Below are 12,207 nucleotides of genomic sequence, written 5' to 3'. Positions count from 1 at the left end.
GCCGCAGTTTCAGGGTCCTGGTATTATACATGGCACACTGTCACATTGTCATGGCTTACTGGGCCACTTGAATAGAGCAGAGTCATTAATAATGTTGTCAGTAACACCTGTGCTTTTCCTATTATGACAAGGCATCTTGTGTGTACACAGGAATTTCATTATTAATATCTACAAATGATGATTCTACATTGTATCTGCAAAATGACACTATTTTCTGCACATGGTGTTGTCCATGATGATTATTATATTCATTATGTTTTTTGATGCGCCATGAAATGTCGAACCAACTGAGAATAATCTTTCATACACTATAACCTATGACATTCATCACCTCTGATGATCATATCTAAGATACTACTCATCTGATCTTTCACAGACAATTTCAGAGATAATTTGTTAGATGACTACATAAATGTCAACCATTTATTCTCATATTTTAACAGCATAAAAAATTAACCAAAGTTTGCAGAATGGTTTAGTTTCACCAGTCTTGATGTTCAGTTTGTAGCAGACAACTATAACAGTAAGAATGGCAAATAATGAAATGAATAAATATAATAAATACATTTGAAGATGCAGAGTTTAAAGTCTATAACAGTAGTTTTCACTGTAATGGAAAACCTATCACAAGCAATTTTGGAGTCTCAACAGTTTTTCATGGGGAACATGCAGCTCAAAGAGGGCCTGCAAAGTAGGGTATCACTTATACTTATATACTTACTTATATAATATATAATTATATATTACTATTATTATAATTTATAATATATGTATACATATTTACGATTTATTTATTTTATAGATTATATTTCTAAATTTCATTTAGCAATTTGACATTTTAAAAGGTGGAGATGGTTGTTTGTTGTGTAACCTTAAAAAACTTTATTAATACGTTTGTAATTACGGTGTTGCCAGGTTGGTCGTGTTTTGTCGTTGGAGATAGGAGGATACTACCTTACAAACCTGGCAACTTTGACTATGCGCTGGATACAGCAGCCAGTATGGCGGACAGCGAAAGTGATTTGGAAACAGACAGGCTTGAATCAGCCCTGGACACATTATGTAGTAGACACTGCTGCGATGAGTCGTCTCTCAAGAGCAAAGACTATTGCTCTGAGTTTTGTGAGGTATGTTAGACCCCATTTTGTTCTGTGGTCTGCCGAGTCGGTGTCTGTTTATTGCTAACGCTACTAGCTTCGCTGGCTAACATTAGCCTCAAGACTAGCTCTGTTAATGCATTTGTGTAGCTAGCTAAGATTGTGGCATAGCCCATCGGAAACTTAACAGAAATTGGTAACAGAATGTAGATAGGTGTAAACTGGGCTTCTGACTAAGTAACTTCATGTAGTCTCTGCGTTTTTAGAGATCTCTGCGTGACATTTGATAATGCATGGCTTTATAGCAAGCCAGTTTAGCTAAGCTAATTAACGGTGAGAGGTCTTCCAGCGACCTATGTATTTACTGTTATTATTAGCACATTGGCAAACAATGAGTGACTTACAAAATGTTCTGCGTTCAAATCTAAATTAATGAAGAATTATAGCAATCAGAGGAAGACTTGATTTTATCCACCATTAGCCAGCGATATCAGCTGCAACGGTAGTTTAAACAGTGCAAGGACATTTGTTTCATGCTACAGGACTATGAAATCAGTGTATGTGCCCCTGTTGCACAGCAGTTTTATTTCCGCCTTAATTAGTTCACAATTAAGTAAGACTCGTGAGTTCCACCTTTTGGAGAGTTCTGTAATACATAACATAATATTACACCACAGTTTGTTCATGAAAGCTCTGCAGTGTTTGCAAACACTGGTTAAGACTGTTTGAGATTGTATGAATTAGGAAGATGTTTTATAAGATGAGAAGATTGTGCCATTTTAGGCATTGTGCTGCGGGCATAGTACAACAATTTACATTAGTTCTAGTAAGTATTCAGATCCCTTCACTTTTTGCACACTTAATTGTGTTGTAGATTTGATTTTAAATGGGAAGAAAATGGCCATTTGAAGTATACTGGTGGCAGCACAGTGTTCTGGGCAGTCTCTCGGCAGCAGGGACAGGGAGACTGGTCAGAGTGTAGGGAAGGATGAGTGCAGCCGAATACAGAGAGGTCCATAATAAAAACCTGCTCAAAAGTGTACAAGACCTGAGTCTGAGGCAGTGGTTCACCTTTCAGCATGACGGTGACCCAAAGTGCAACATTCAAAACAGTGCTGGATTGGCTTCAGGACAGGTCTATGGCTGTCCTTGAGTGGCCAAGCCAAAGCTCAGACTTAAACCCCTTAGAGCATCTGTGGAAAAATCTGATGATGGCAGTTCAGTTCTATCTATCTATCTATCTATCTATCTATCTATCAATCAACACACACAGATATTATAGATGAATTTTGTCAACTAGGTGTTTAACCAGTAAATTGAAAAAAATGAGTAAGGTGACGAATTACTGCCCATTTCTTATAAGTAAAAGAACATGTGTAGTATAAATCAGTTCTTCTTGTTTCAGTGTTTTGTTGTGGTCTAATGTTCTTCCCATGCAGCTGGTTGAGGAGTACACAGGGCAATGGCAAGTTCCTCTCCCCCAGCTCAAGGTGCTGCGGACAGCACTCTGCAGTTTCACCAAAGCCACTGCTGCCTTCCCTGATGACTGTCAGCACATCCACTATGTTCTCAGTAGTTTGGCCTTGTAAGTAGTTTGTTACATGGAAACTGAATATTTTTTGCTTTGTTTTCCACTCTTGTCTCAATAACTGTTAAGGCCAACCATGGCATGTCAACTTCAATGTAGAATCAGTTGCTGCCATTTGGAGTCATGTGTGATACAGTTTTAGTGACTTCCCCCCCTGGGAAAAACGGTCTGTCTATTTTTTGTTCTGTGGGCCACAGAGCAATGCAAAACAAGAAATGGGTGCAAAAAAGCTAATTAATTGTAGACTAAAACTGAAAACTGCAAACAAAATTAATACATGTAAACATCACAGCCTTAAGAATAACACAGTAAGTTGTTTTTTCGCTGGGGTTTTTTGAAACCTGTTTTTTCTCTCACTGTCTTACAGGAGCTTCTTTGAACTGATGCTGTTTTTCAGCAAAGAAGAATTTGTGGAAGAACCTTTAAAAGACATCCTTGATTCTTTTCAGGTGACATAAACTGACTCACTGTCTCAGTTCTTTGTCTTCTTATTCACACAACACACTTTCACTAATGCTAGCTGCCATCACAATCCAAATCTGATTCTGATTCAGAAGGCTATTGAGTATTAAGCATCTTATAATACTAAATATTGACATTGATCATCTCACAAAAATTTACAGAAGTGTCACTCTCAGCTCCTGAGGCACAGGAATGGCTACCTTCTGCATGTGAGGCAGATCATCAAAGCAGGAGGCCCATGGGAGAATCCAGTACTGCAAGGAATCCTGAAGGAGGCAGATTTGCCACCAAAGGAAGGTAGGCTCATGACCATATTAAATAGCTGATATGGTATAAACATAGAGAGCACTGCATTGTTAAGTGGGCACTCCACTCCTGCGACCAGGCACACTTTTGATAAAACCAATTGTGGTTGTGTCATCAACAAACGTAACCAGTTCAATGGAGAGTTACATGAGGAGGGGAGTGGTGAGAGCACTCTGCAGTGCTGGTTGATAGGAAAAGTGACAGGTTGTGTTCTAGCCTCACCTTTCTGTCTGTCACTCACTAATCACTATCACATTGTCAGTCCATACTGTTAGACAGAGAAGTTCAGCTGCTGCTGTGTTCTATTGATTTGCTCTGAATTGTTGTGCTGAATATAGATTGAGTTCATAAACCACGACTTCAGCACTGGAGCCCCAAGTCTAAGGGTGATGTAGGATTTACTAGAGACTCAGGTTGGCTGCACCATTAGTCAATTTCAGGATGTTTTCATCCTCTCTTCAGTTTTTTTTCTGTGTTCTTTTTGTTTGGATATCATGGATGTAGTGTTCCTCAGCTCTCTAGGCTATCATGATTACAAGTTATCAAAGTAATTTTGGTTCCTTAGATATTGAGACAACCATTAGTACATTTTACATATCCAAGATTTTACAATGCTTCAGAACCTTTATATCAGAGATTTAAAAAAAAACCCACCTTGGCCAACATAGAATGCTAATCAGCCCACATTTCTATGTAAATGTCCTGATATTTTCATTAACACATGTGATTCCTTCCCTTGCAGTTGAGGAGTACTTGAGCTTGGAGTTGCCAGTATTCTTGGAGCTGCGGGTTCGTTATCTGCAGGCTTGTGAACGCATGAAGGAGGCTATGGCCCTGGCTAAAAGCTGCCTGGAAAATCCAGATGCTGGAAAGCACCTGTACTTCCATCAGGCTTACCTGACCTGCCTCTACAAGGCCTCACTGCATGAACATCTTCACAAGGAGGTAAGAGGGAAAAAAAAAAAGAGGGAGTGTATGTGAATGTGCTTGGTCCTTCATATAACAGAGGTGGAAATGAATGAGAAGGAGTACCCCAGCCAAAATGGGGAATAGAAAAAAATCATTCTCTGATCTATCAAAATTTTTTAGACGATGATGTGACTAGAAAGTCACAAATATAAATCAGCCAAATCCAAATCCAAAATTTTAAATAAATGGTTAATACTCAACTTATTATTATGAAAAAGACATTCAAGATAATTTATATGATAAAGTAAGAATAACTCTTATTAAATCAGATTATTTAAAATGGCTTTTCCTGTTTCTGGTATCTTTCATTGATGTACTTTTTGGTGTATTTTGTTTTTTATTTATTTATTTATTTTACATGTGTCTCCTATATACCATTTTCCTCAGATGGCAGAGATAGATGGCCGTGATGCAGTGGAGATCATCTGCAACACAGAGAGTGTTGAAAAAGATGAGCTCCTGTTGTCGCTGTGTAAAGCTTTCCTTACCCAGCATCTACACAATGGAGACATGTATTACATCTGGTAAATATGATTTTCAGACACGTACGTCACAGTACTCTATTCAGTGACTTTCAGTAGCATTCTTTAAATTGCCCAGTGTGAATTTTACAGTAAGGGGAGTTGTTGGTAAAATACATACAGTAATTTCTTCATTTGGTTCAGTACTCCTACAACTAAAGTAGAAGTCTTGGACTTATTATCTGCTGTCTTCCTGCAGGGACCTGGTGTTCATCTGGAGTAGGTTGCATCTTAGAGCCCATCCCTCCAGACAAGGCTTCCTGGCTGAGTGCTTAGAGCTGGCCTCCTCTGCTACCAATGTCAGAGCCATCTTCCCCTTCATCAAACTGGTCACTACAGAGGTGTGGCATGACAGCACAGCATCATCTTTTTCAAAGTTGTGCTCCTCAGAACAAACAATAAGAAAATATTTTGCACGTTGTCTGAAAAAAATGTTTGAAATATTTGTCATTAGAGGTTGCTAAGTGTAGATTGATGGGCCAAAATGGCAATTCTGTCCATTTGAAATGAAAGCTGCATTGCAATAAAGGGTGCAAAAAGTGAAGATTCTTCTATCCACTGTTTTGCCTTATTTAAATTACAAATAAATATATGTTTTTTTACAGGTGGGTGGAGAAGGAATCCAGGTATGTGTGGAGCTTTGTGCCAGGGCCTTGCAGCTGTGTGACTTGCAGGCTGACTCTGTAACCCGGTCATTGGTCTGCAAGACCATCGCCTTCCTCCTGCCTCATGACCTGGAGATCTGTCGAGCATGTGCCCTACTGGTCTTCTGCCAGGAACGCAGCCGTGGAGGCTTACCGAACAGTCTGCCTGCTTTACATGCATCCTGACCAGGAGCCGCATCCCCACAACAACCCCGTCCGGACCAATGTCCGCTTCCATATTCTGCAGGTTGGAGAGGGGAATATCTTTGGCATCATATGATATATTGGATGTATTAGCATTGTGATTTGTGCCTAACATTTTTTTCATCCTTGTTTTTCAGATGCTGAAGGAGCGCCTGTGCTTTGACCCCGAGTTTTGGAACTTCCTAACCCTCAGGACTCATTGCTTGGAGTTGATAAGTGACAAGGTTATGAAGGCTGCTGTTCTAAATGAGATGAAGGAAGAAGAGAGGGAATATAATGAGGAGCTGTTAACAAATAATTGTTTAAGTGACTCATGCAGTCAAGGTATAAATTTGTGCCAGTGCACTGAAGCTACATTTGTGAACCAAGACCTTCCAGAAGAGCAGATTATAGATGGAGAGGCAGGGAAGTGTGTTTCTCAATCAAATAATGCTCTGTTGAAGAGGAGAAAATGGAGGAGAAGGCTGCGAAGGAGAAAACACACTGCTTCTGACGATGAGGCAGACGCTGGTGATGATCCAGAGATAAAATACAATCTCAAATCCACCTCTGCAGGTAATAAACCCATGTATTCACTAAGACGCAATCACACTAACATGGAAAATTCTGCCTCTGCAAAGCTCCCTCTAAACCGCAAGAGAGAGTATTTGTCTAGATGTGTTAAGAGCCAGATTTTGAAAAGGAAAGGTTGCAAGAAAAGATGGTTGCAGGGTCTTCCAAGGCTGGAGCAGGTTCAGACAGTTAAAGAGAAGAAGGTCAAAGTTAAAGGGAAGAAACGGGGAAGGAAACCTTTACTAAAACTGGAACTCTCCTACCCTGATAATGAAATGTTCTTTACTGAGGATGAATCTGGTTTTGAGGAGAAAACTGGCACAGAAGACAATGAGCAGGAGATGCCTTATCTGGAGAATGAACTTGAACAAAAGACTGAACAGAAAGAGAATCAAATTGAGCAAATGAGTGACCTTGAGAAGGAAAATGGACTTGGGGAACATACTGACTTGGTCTGTGTTAATAGACTTGGTGAACAAACCCAGGAGGAATCTCAAACACAGCTTGGTTCCAAGGTTAGTGAAGGTTCTCCTGGAGAGCCCCAGGCTGCTGTTGCTGCTGTCGAAGGAGATCCTGAGCTTGATGGACCACCCTTAGAGTTACTGGATTGTCCAATAGAACTGTTACACAGTTACTCCCTTAAATCCAAAAAGCCTGACAGTGAGAAACTGCAACCTCACGAATCCTCAGCACCAGATGAACTTAATGGTGACATAGAACAGGAGCCCCAACCCACAGAGGAAACAGAAGTCTCAAATGCTGAGGTCAGTTATTTGTCTGTAATTAACCTCCCGCTATTTTAATAATGTAGGTTTATGTAACAGTTTATGTAACAGTTTTGTTTTAGATGAACTATACTGCAGTGGAATAGGTTTACACACACACATACACACACACACACTTACACACTTGTGAGTACAGTATTTCTGAAGCAGAATGCTTAAACATGAACAGACCCTGTTTATCAGTAAGGGAAATAGAGATACATGAAGTGGTTCTAGTGCCTTTTGATTGGAATTTTATCAGATATTCTGCTGACTTTTTCTGTTTAATTTGAAGCACTGATATCAGTGGTTTGTTTTCTTTTTTCCAGGTGAAAACCAAGAGAACATGGAAGGACAGAGTACTCCGTACCCAACAATATGCCCATTTGATGCACCACTGCAACATTTGCCGCAAAGACTATAAAGGCTTGAATGTTATGAGGCACGCTCTCTCACACCTTAAGAGCAGAAAACTTAGATGTATACTCTGTGGAAAACGCTTTAAACAGCTTCCTTTTGCCAAAAAGCATGTTCTGGACCACATTGATGAAATGTGCAAGCAAAAACCCCCTGAAAAAGAGCAATCCACTGAAGACACTCCAGCTGCTAATGGAATAACAGATAATGTGGAAAACCAGAATCAGCCTCAGGATGAAAATCAGACTTCCATTTCTGATGAGGAAACTCCTAAACAGAAATCTGGGGGCAAAACTAAAGTTGCCAGCCTCAGCAGGGAAGTTCGAATAATCAGAAACCTCCGCACCCTCATCAAAAAGACATCTGTGCTTCACAAAAAGTGCAAGAACCCGAATTCAAATATTTTCAAGCAGGTAGATTTCAAGGATGAGCAGGTAGTTATTAAAGATGACCTGGTGATTGTAAGAGATCCCTCTGTGATGGAAAACGAGGGGGAGGGGGAAGGAGAAGGGAAGGAGAACCCAGTCGGAGAAAATGGCTATGGCCTGGACATCACATATCACTTGTGCCCTTCAGAGTCCTGTGATAGAGTATTCTTGAGGATCAGCACCACACTAACAAAGCATGCTATCAAATGCCATATTAATGAAGAGAAGGTGCTGGAGAAGACTTTCATTTGGACTAAGCACAAGTGTACACTCTGCCTCAGGTAAGATGTTCAGTATATCAGGCATCACAGACTAATTTACAGACTTTAACATGGCCATGTTCACGTAACTGGTTGTTAATGACTGTATATTAACTGTGCAAAGGATGCACTTAAAAGGTGGGAAATAGGATGGCTTGCACATTACGGCATCCATAGCATTAATTTCCAGTTCCATTAATACAATTCTTAATTCTACATCAGGTATCAATCAATTGGCAACTCATACCTTTGTAGATAATGTATAACGCATGGAGGATGATGACACACCAGTAGAGATTAATGCAGCACCTTCCTAACTTAAATACAAGTTCTCATTTTGGATTCCAGTGTTTAAAAGACCAACCGGTGGTTGGTTGTAAATTCATTGACAAAGTCAAGTAATGCGCATGGGGTTCACAGCCAACATGCATACTATGTGTTGGGGGAAGAAAGAAGAGGCAATTCCTTGCTTTACCAGCCAGCTATGGTTGTAAAGATAGGGTTAGTAGTTCATACAGAAATGAGCATTTCAAATGGTGAACACTGTATTTTGTAACAGTTCGTAACTGTGCTAAATATTCTTTTCCTCCGAAGCTGCCAAATGTACAAAAATTATGAAAATTTATTAAAAGAATTGTTCAGTCTGCTGCTAAATGTCCTTTACTGCAAACTATATTTTATATACTTAATTTGCTGACTGTGCTTTCCTCCAACAGGCAGCTACAGTTTCTCCAGCATTATAAAGACCACATGAAGCTCCACAATACTCCTCTCCCACACTTCTGCTACCATCTGGAGTGTAACCAGCGTTTCTTGACGCAGCAGGAACTGAAAGACCATGTCAACACTCACAAGCCCCTCAGACCCCAGTGTCCCTTCGCAGACTGTGAAAAGCTCTTCTCAAGCCTTCAGGGCCTCTATGACCATGAATGGAGACACTACATCCCTGCACCTCAAAGAGAGGAGCTCGAGTTGGGACCCAGCAAACAGAAAAACCAAAATGCTGAAGCTCCTTGGAAGCAACGAGTGAAGGTTGAGGAGATATGGTTGCAGAGTAAAAAAGGGCAGAGGGAGAGTCCAACCCCTGATCATGTTGAAGCCTCTAATCAGGAGATGATCAAAACTGATGAGCAGGATTGTGTAGCAAGTGTTCCAAACAGTGGTGAAGACCTAGGTAAATCAGAAAATTATTCAGAAAAACCAGTCAGTTCCGAGCCCATGGATGACAGCAAAACCACCATCAATGGATATCAAGATGTGACACGAAATGTGACCAACGGGTCAAACTCCACTTCCCATACAAGTGCTGCTGCAACCACTCCAAGTAAGAAGTGCCGGAAAAGGACACCAGTTGAATGGGACCCTTTGAATGTCAGAGACCTTGAGGATTTGTCTACCTTGGCTGAGGGAGTCCAACGGAAACTTGGAGAGCCACACATCACTGAGCACAAAACCTTCAAACCTGAAGATCCCTCCTACGCTACTTTTGTCAAAGCCCCCTTCATCCGGCCGCCACCTTCCACCTATCTTGATGAATCTCTGCTCTCTATGCGCAAGAGGAGATCCATTGACGAGGCCGCTCAGAAGAAAAATGTCCACTGGAGCAATAAGAAAAAGAAAGAGCCTGCCCCAGAGCAGGAGCAGAAAGTGGATGAGGTGGCCCCTGTGCAGAAGGTCAGACATCGCTGCGACAAATGTCTGACCTCTTTCAGCAGCTTAGAAGAGTTACAGAGACACCAAGCCCTTAACACCTGCTCCTCACTCTTTGGCTTTGATTCTGATGATGAAAGTAAGTGTACTTGATTGTCTCATTATAAAATGAGATATATCAACCCATTATTGTATGAATATTTGAACCACTGGATAATCTTTTTTTTTCTTTTCTCTTTTTTTTAAGGTTAGTACTGCATGAAGAGGAGGTACAGCTGGATTGACCATTATAGTCTGTCACTTGGCTCAGGGCAAGCCTTGAAGATGAATGAAACACTGGAACCCATTCTCAATACTCAGATATAGTACATATTTGATTATTGGATACCAGTTTGTTAACAAAGGCAGGTTATGTGCCAAAATTGTTAATTGGAGGATTTTAGTAAAAACTTTTGAAGCAATAATTTTGACAGCTAAAGCTAGTTTTGAACACATTGTTTTTCTTCAAAATATCAGTGAGCACTTTATCAAATAAGTAAAAAAAAAAAAAAAATCAGTGGTAAGTCTGTTAATTCTTGTAATCTGTGATAAGTCAGTATTGCTCCTAAAAATGAACAAAAGCATATCTGAACATAACTCTGAACCGTGCCTGGGAACTGAGAAACCAAATATGACCCAGGATAACCTCCCTAGAATAAAACACTCAATAGCTATTCATGTACAAAGTACATGCAGCCATAAAAAAACAACACAAATCCCAGTATTCCATTTTTAGATCACCAGAATGCTAGCATTGTAATGACAAATCTTTGCTGGACTTAACATATTGTGGTAAAGTTCTAGCGCCACATGATATGTTATGGTCAGTGAAGGTTTATGAACCTTATAGGAAAATAGATTGCGCAATGTATTTGCATTTCTAAATCATTATTACTGACACAACTATACACAGTTTCAACTTGAGTTTCAAGCTCACTCCACTGCAAGTACTGACAGATTTAATCCAGTCATTCATTTTTCCTGAGTCGGTAGAAGGAGGCAAAGCTGGATGTATGAATAGATGAAATGCTTTTGCCTTTTCTAGCATACTCTGGCATGCTTAGAGGTCAGTAATCTATCACAATATACCATCAAATATGTCTGCCTGGTCTATTTCTAAGGTACTACTACATGCCATAGCACGATAAACACTCAGCCACAAATCTTTCAGTTACTTGACAAATAAACTGCAAAATGCTTTATTGGGTTTAGTATGCATCGTAATGCAAGTCGGACATGTCATCAGTCAGGGCCATTGAAAGCAATGGAGAAATGCCCCTTAATGCTTTTAGCAAACTGCATCCCCTTTAGAATTTGTTCATTTCTGGTTTTCAGTTTAACCTGTTAACACTATAAGGAATATGTCCATTTAGGTCATATAATATTGTGAAAAGTCCTGGTAATTGATGGAAAGTTGAGCTCTGTGCATGTTGCTCTTTCTGTTTAAAATGTATAGTCTTCCAAATTAATCATGCACCACTCTGACCTTTGTAGGGAGGATATATAATCAAGGTCCCTCAGACATGTGGTGGTTATTTTCTCTCAACAACATCTTTGTTGTAAAAATTAATTCTGAATAAATCCTCCAAACCCTTGTTACATACAACAACTTTTAAAACAATAAGAGGAGGTATTTTAAGCTTAATGTGTAGGCTGCTGTTTTTTTTTTTTTGTTTGTTTTTTTTCTTTGGTAGTGAGGCAGGATTGGGTTTGCCTTTGTTAGTAAGTCTTCTGGTCATGGTCTGACAACATGAATCACTTGACTCATTAAAGCCGTGACCAAAGTATCTGTAACCATGTAAATCTGCCTTCATACTGTCACACTAATTCTCTGTACAGCATATGAATTATTCACAATTTTACTGGTGCCAAGACTGAATCAGTGTTAGACTGTAGGTAAACATTAATAACAGTAATTCAGTACCAGTTTGCTTTGGTTTTCAAAGTTTTTTGTTACTCAGTTAAACTCAATGATCATGTATTTCACTATGTAGAGTATTTTACATTGGTCCTTTGTTATGTATATACTTTTGAGATGGTTGATCTGTTTGATAACTTTTTAATGTAATGTTTTTATGGGATTGTGCACTTAAACTGGCTTATTTATATGTACAAAGGTTAATAGATTGGATTTGTAAAGGTAATGATTCCTCATCTATTTTTCTTAAAGAAAAGGTGATTAAATTTGTTTGAATAAACAAATTATGAATCTAAAAGTCTGTTGTCATGGATGAATTATGTTATAGATTTATAGTATTTTTGTCACATATTATTCATGTACATTAACAAGACAGTTTCACATTAAA

The 12,207-nt window shown here is 39.4% G+C and overlaps 1 protein-coding gene across 1 annotated transcript; it reads left to right on the top strand.

Annotated features, from left to right (window-relative positions):
- The first annotated feature begins 980 nt into the window (after window positions 1-980).
- On the top strand, window positions 981-12,117 carry LOC108900541 (zinc finger protein 654). The gene is given in 13 exon segments (XM_051070384.1): window positions 981-1,127; window positions 2,537-2,682; window positions 3,053-3,134; window positions 3,309-3,444; window positions 4,196-4,398; window positions 4,810-4,946; window positions 5,143-5,284; window positions 5,549-5,728; window positions 5,730-5,834; window positions 5,929-7,107; window positions 7,437-8,233; window positions 8,929-10,001; window positions 10,110-12,117. Coding segments are annotated over 13 exon segments (4,311 nt in total). The 5' UTR covers window positions 981-1,001; the 3' UTR covers window positions 10,115-12,117.
- Window positions 12,118-12,207: the final 90 nt, after the last annotated feature.

Source organism: Lates calcarifer, linkage group LG1 (genome assembly GCF_001640805.2).
Source record: "Lates calcarifer isolate ASB-BC8 linkage group LG1, TLL_Latcal_v3, whole genome shotgun sequence".
NCBI classification, from domain to species: Eukaryota; Metazoa; Chordata; class Actinopteri; family Centropomidae; genus Lates; species Lates calcarifer.
The sequence above is the reverse complement of the archived record's forward strand: the minus strand, read 5'-3'. Positions and strand labels throughout refer to the sequence as shown.